This window comes from Aedes aegypti, chromosome 3 (assembly GCF_002204515.2).
Source record: "Aedes aegypti strain LVP_AGWG chromosome 3, AaegL5.0 Primary Assembly, whole genome shotgun sequence".
In the NCBI taxonomy this organism is placed as follows: domain Eukaryota; kingdom Metazoa; phylum Arthropoda; class Insecta; order Diptera; family Culicidae; genus Aedes; species Aedes aegypti.
The window spans coordinates 134,862,598-134,868,922 of NC_035109.1; the positions used below are offsets into that span (position 1 = coordinate 134,862,598).

At 34.9% G+C, this 6,325-nt stretch overlaps 1 protein-coding gene across 1 annotated transcript; it reads left to right on the forward strand.

Moving 5' to 3' along the window:
* Positions 1–5,479: 5,479 nt before the first annotated feature.
* On the forward strand, positions 5,480–5,940 carry LOC5571476 (cathepsin M; the record flags this gene model as incomplete). The annotated part of the gene is made up of 2 exons (XM_021850722.1): positions 5,480–5,646; positions 5,711–5,940. Coding segments are annotated over 2 exons (363 nt in total), but the record flags the coding sequence as incomplete, so codon positions are not given.
* Between the last annotated feature and the right edge of the window lie 385 nt (positions 5,941–6,325).

Here is a 6,325-nt window from a genome sequence, read left to right on the forward strand (position 1 = left end):
TAGTTCAATTTCAGTTAAGAATCATAATAATATAACACATGAAGTATATTTTAAAATAAAAAAAATCATGAAAATCTCAAAAAAGTTTTTGATAGTTTTGGCCGCCCCTTTATATGGAGCACGACCATTGTGCATTGTTGACTGCCTCCCTCCCCTACGTAACAGCTTTTGTATGAGAAATTTTTATTTTTTGTATGGACCGTAACACTATGTAAGATCCCCTCCCTCCCCCTATTGCGTTACGTAATATTTGAACGATCCCTTAATGTAGTGGATGTCGTATTACTCAATTGTCATTGAGAAGCAATAATGTATCAAATTCAATACAGTTCTTGTTTGGTCTTCTCATCTTGGGTCAAGTTTAGCCTCGGCTGTTCTCTAAGGGCCGTTTTCTTCACCTTCGCTTAAGCTGTAAAGCACGTTTACTCATATGATTAAACTAGGTTTAAGACCTAAGCGGGGGTGAAGAAATCAGCCATAAATCTTTTGACCATCAAAAAGATAATGTTAAGCATTTGATGTTCAATTCAGAGACATACTGGTAATTAGGGCTAAATGCTGCAAACCCTTAAGTTACCAGAACGATAACCCTAGGATGATAAAGGAATGATTCTATCGTTAAATTCGGCAGTTCGTTCCTCGTAACGCACCACGTTGCGCATGAGCATAGATGACCGTGTAGAGATTCAAAGAATGGGGCCTACCATTCTCACTACTTGCACAAATTGAGAGCTCAAAATTTGGCAGTCAATAACGGTGCCGGCCACGTCCTTACGGTCATCGAAGAAGGAAAGGGAAGGGAATGACCTACATAACATTCACTATAATTTTTTATTCCTTTTTAAAAATGAACTTTGGCAGCAGTATGGAGCTTGTGTACAATGTTCCACGCAAAAAATTCTGTGATGTAAAATTAAATTTAGGCGTTCTGATGTACACGTTGGGTGTTAATTTCATGTTTATTTTTATCTGTGTAGATCACTGTATCTACTGGGGATTTTTTTTTTTTATTATCGTACAAATTGGGCCGAAGGGTCTCAGATTTTCATGAAACTTTTTCCACAGGCAGGGCTCATGGATATATGAATAAAAAAAAATTGAGAAAAATTCAGGGTCGCCTATTTTTCCGGATAACTCAGGTGGAAATTTTTTGTTTTCCCTTGACACTACTTACTTTGAAAAATCATAACTCAAGAACGAAGCATCGTAGAAACAAAGTTTTTATATGAAAATTTAAGCAAATTTTCTCAAAAATCCAAAAAATATATGAACTGGAAAAAGTTTTCCACAAAATTTTCCACCGTTGGGAAAATTCGTAAAGAAAAGCCGGAAAAACTATGCCCGAACTCGTGGAAAATTTTCAAAAAAATATTTTCGAAAAGGTAATTTTATAAGCTTTAATCACTGAAATTTTTGGAATGCACTTTTTTTTCGTTTTTGAGTTATGGCCAATTTTGTGAAAAATGTCCAGATGTGCCATATAAGACATTTCTTTGAAAAATCATAACTCAAGAATGAAACATTGTAGAAACAAAGTTTTTATATGAAAATTTAAGCAAATTTTCTCAAAAATCCAAAAAAAAATATGAACTGGAAAAAGTTTTCCACAAAATTTTCCACCGTTGGGAAAATTCGTAAAGAAAAGCCGGAAAAACTATGCCCGAATTCGTGGAAAATTTTCAAAAAAATATGTTCGAGAAGGTAATTTTATAAGCTTTAATCACTGAAATTTTTGGGATGCACTTTTTTTTCGTTTTTGAGTTATGGCCAATTTTGTGAGAAATGTCCAGATGTGCCATATAAGACTTTTCTTTGAAAAATCATAACTCAAGAACGAAACATTGTAGAAACAAAGTTTTTATATGAAAACTTAAGCAAATTTTCTCAGAAATCCAAAAAAAAATATGTACTGAAAAAAGTTTTCCACAAAATTTTCCACCGTTAGGGAAAAGCTGGAAAATCTATGCCCGAACTCGCGGAAAATTTATATTAAAATATTTTTGAGAAGGAAACTTTATAAACTTCAATTCCAGTAACTTTTAGGATGTACTTTTTTTTGTTCCTGAGTTATGGCCAATTTTGTAAAAAATGCAAAGATTTGCCATACATGCCTTTTCGTTTAAAAATCATGACTCAAGACTCATCATGACTTGTCGAACCGGTAATGGAGCACTTCACGCAAATTTTCATCTTTTCCGTAATCCATCGAACTCCATTCGAATTAAACTTACTGATGAGGCCTTGGCTGATCGATCGTAGATTTGTCCTTACTGATTTGTGGCCGTCCAGTCCGAAGGGGTTACAACATAAAGAATTGTATTCGTAATATTGAACTTTGTCCATTTCAACAGCTTCGGGAAACTTTTTTCACTTTCCAAAAATTAATAACGAGGAATATACAGCTGATAGACAACGCTTGCACTTTCTCACTGCTCTTTGTTAGTTTTTGGTAAACTTATGAGCCATTTCAACGCTTTAAACTTGAATTGGTAAATACCTATTTATCATATTGTCTACCCATTTATTTAACTGTCAATTTTGTAGTTACCTAACAGGAAAAAATTGCCTACATTCTGATTGAAGAAAACTTTGTTTCTATATAGTTTAGTTCTTAAGAAATTTTGTTTATGAACTTATAAATTTGTAAATATGTGGTTCAAACAGCTCATCCTAGCAATATTTGATCATGTTTTAGGAACGAAAAATGAGCGTATTGAAAAATATTGTAGGATTGGATCTTATTGATCGCTCTTTTCAAATATACTTTGTTCGAAAGCTGAGATAGCTAACCGGGTTTTCATTATTTGGTTTTCATAAACAGTGAAAAATGTCCTGGGAAACTGATTCCATTTCAAAATTTTCATATTTTTGAGATAATTTGAATCCGGTTCGACAAGTCATGATGAGTCTTGAGTCATGATTTTTAAACGAAAAGGCATGTATGGCAAATCTTTGCATTTTTTACAAAATTGGCCATAACTCAGGAACAAAAAAAAAGTACATCCTAAAAGTTACTGGAATTGAAGTTTATAAAGTTTCCTTCTCAAAAATATTTTAATATAAATTTTCCGCGAGTTCGGGCATAGATTTTCCAGCTTTTCCCTAACGGTGGAAAATTTTGTGGAAAACTTTTTCCAGTTCATATTTTTTTGGATTTCTGAGAAAATTTGATTAAATTTTCATATAAAAACTTTGTTTCTACAATGTTTCGTTCTTGAGTTATGATTTTTCAAAGAAAAGTCTTATATGGCACATCTGGACATTTTTCACAAAATTGGCCATAACTCAAAAACGAAAAAAAAGTGCATTCCAAAAATTTCAGTGATTAAAGCTTATAAAATTATCTTCTCGAAAATATTTTTTTGAAAATTTTCCACGAGTTCGGGCATAGTTTTTCCGGCTTTTCTTTACGAATTTTCCCAACGGTGGAAAATTTTGTGGAAAACTTTTTCCAGTTCATATTTTTTTTTGATTTTTGAGAAAATTTGCTTAAATTTTCATATAAAAACTTTGTATCTACGATGCTTCGTTCTTGAGTTATGATTTTTCAAAGTAAGTAGTGTCAAGGGAAAACAAAAAATTTCCACCTGAGTTTTCCGGAAAAATAGGCGACCCTGAATTTTTCTCAATTGTTTTTTATTCATTTATCCATGAGCCCTGCCTGTGGAAAAAGTTTCATGAAAATCTGAGACCCTTCGGCCCAAACCCGTACGGTAATAAAAAAAAAAATCCCCTACTGCATCTCTACACTTGTCATGGAAAGGATATTGGTGAGTGGGATAACGTAAGGATCTGGGAGCCAGCTAAAGCACTCAGATATGGATGGATATGGGTTATGAAAAAGGTCTGCGTGATCTGTGCATACATGGTTCGAATCCCAGCCGATCACGTGGATTTTTTCCATAATTTCACCCATAATTCATCCATCTTTACCACGTGTAGTGAGTTAATTAATTTAAAAACAGCTTTTACCGAACTACGATTACCGAACAGCTCAATATAAGCGTCAATGGTTTCTCACGCTGATTTTGATTCTGGTCATGTCTCATTGCATTTCAAATACCTCATGAAGTGGTTCTTAATCCTATCACCTCCACTTTCAATTATTTTCGAGCCGACTGGTGCATATATGAAACATGCATGTTAACATTTCTTTGCAAACAAAACTTGATATTGACATTGCTCTAGACTTTAACTTTAACAAATCCCATTATCGATGCAAGTGGCATAGCAAAACCAAATTGTGAAGTAAAATTCGAATCCGTGATTATAGACGATAATCTTTAACTCTTGATCCATCTTAAAAACGAGAGGAGAAGGCCATTTCAACGCACCTGCGATCCTGCTATGAAAATGATATGGCAGGATCTGCAGAAAGAAATTAACAAAACGATTTTCTCAATTGGTCGGTGTTCATACAAACTGGACCAAGTGCTTTTTAATGGTTTCAGGACAACGTACGTAGAAATTAGAAATTTTGTGGTTACAAACTTGAGCATATTTGTAGTTCTGTAGAGAAAATTTCTACTTGATTGCTTGGAAGAGAACAAAACTAGAGCATGTCAAAGTTGACAATTTTGTATGAAAATTAACATGCGCTGCTATTATTCAGAACAGCACTGTATGTTGTTAACAAAATATTAATAAAAGCATAATTTTGTTTGATTAAATAAGTGTTTTCTAACATAGAACACCCACATATAGGAGATGAATGTAATGTTTGCAATGATTTTAATAAAGAATTTAAAAAAATCCGGGGGCGTGGAGCTGACATAAGAAGAAAACAATAAGATATTCCTTTTGAAGTAGATATACAGCATTACATCTGCATTTTAATTCGCATTTCAATACCAAACAAAGCATGCATTCCATAGGAATCATTGCACAAGCCGAACAATCGACGGGGACACCCAAAATCGTGCTACATCATCCCCGAAAATTGTACCGTTCCGTTGTTTGAAACATGATCGGTTCCGGCAGTTCACTTTTCACGTAGCCTTTTGTAGGTTAAACCGCACTCGTCATAAAACATGACAACGAATGCTTACCCGCCGGAGTTCCGTTTATTTATTTACCTCAACATCAACAATTTATCGCAAGTCTGCATTTTTTTTTTGCCAGCCTCAATGTCGACTTTGGGTGCACAATCCGGCAGCCAGCATTTGCATACAGTCGTCAGTCAGAGCTCGCGGCTCAGCTCTGTAATCAAACACCTCTTGCATTCGATTTGTGCTGGTCATTGGGGGTAGTTGATATCAAAAAGCGGTTGAAAGCGAGCCGACATCCTTTTTCGATGAAGAATTGTGTTATTTTTAAATCACCGAATTGATTTTCAAAAGTTTCCTTTTTCATTGTTATCGTTTCAGATTCCTGATCATCGACTGCTTACTGCTCTGGCATATTCGGTTTTATTTCTCTTTAATTCATCAGATTATTTTCAAAAGTGATTTTCAATCAATTACTAAGCTATTCTGCATAACTATTCCAGGCAGGTACGTGTCGCTTCAATCCGGATTTAGCCATTTGCAACATCAGTGACTGGGGAATCCTACCGAAAAAGGAAGATGCTCTGGCGTTCGCCGTTTGGAAGATTGGTCCGGTGGCGGTCAGTTTGAATGCAGAACCTAAATCATTCCAGTTGTACCAGTAAGTTTTGGCCGTAGCCTAAGATACTCCATCGATATTACATAGAGTGATTTTTATTTTCCAGATCCGGAATCTACGACAGCGCAGATTGTGATAGTTCGAAATTGAACCACGCAGTGTTGGTTGTAGGGTACACCCCAACCTATTGGATCATCAAAAATTGGTGGGGAACTTGGGGTGAAAATGGCTACATGAGGATTGTACGTGGGAAAAATATGTGCGGAATCGCAAACTACGCGGCGTATTGTACAATTAAGTAACGAATAAATGTTTGATGTGCACATTGAATCGGAAGGTAGAGTTTGGAAATTTGTTTGTGAAAGTGATTTTTTATTTCCATATTGAACATCGATTAATCTTAGTAAAGTTGATGCTAGTGTAACACGGTGTCTATGGTAGAAAAACAACATCTAAAAATAATAAGTATCTCCGATATACTGACCAATTGATAGCAAAGGCCCTCCCATTTTGTTTGGTGCTTAGATAAAATGATCTATCGGGGATCATTATTCCATACATATTTTGGGCAATAGTTTCCTCAAAAAATAATTGATTCCTTCGAATTTGTTCTAAAAATCGCAAAAAAAATCGTTTTACATTCTCGTTTTAGCGCCAAATGGAAGGAGGCGGTTTAAGCTTCTAATTGGCGTTTGTCTCGGAGATAATTAATTTTATGATA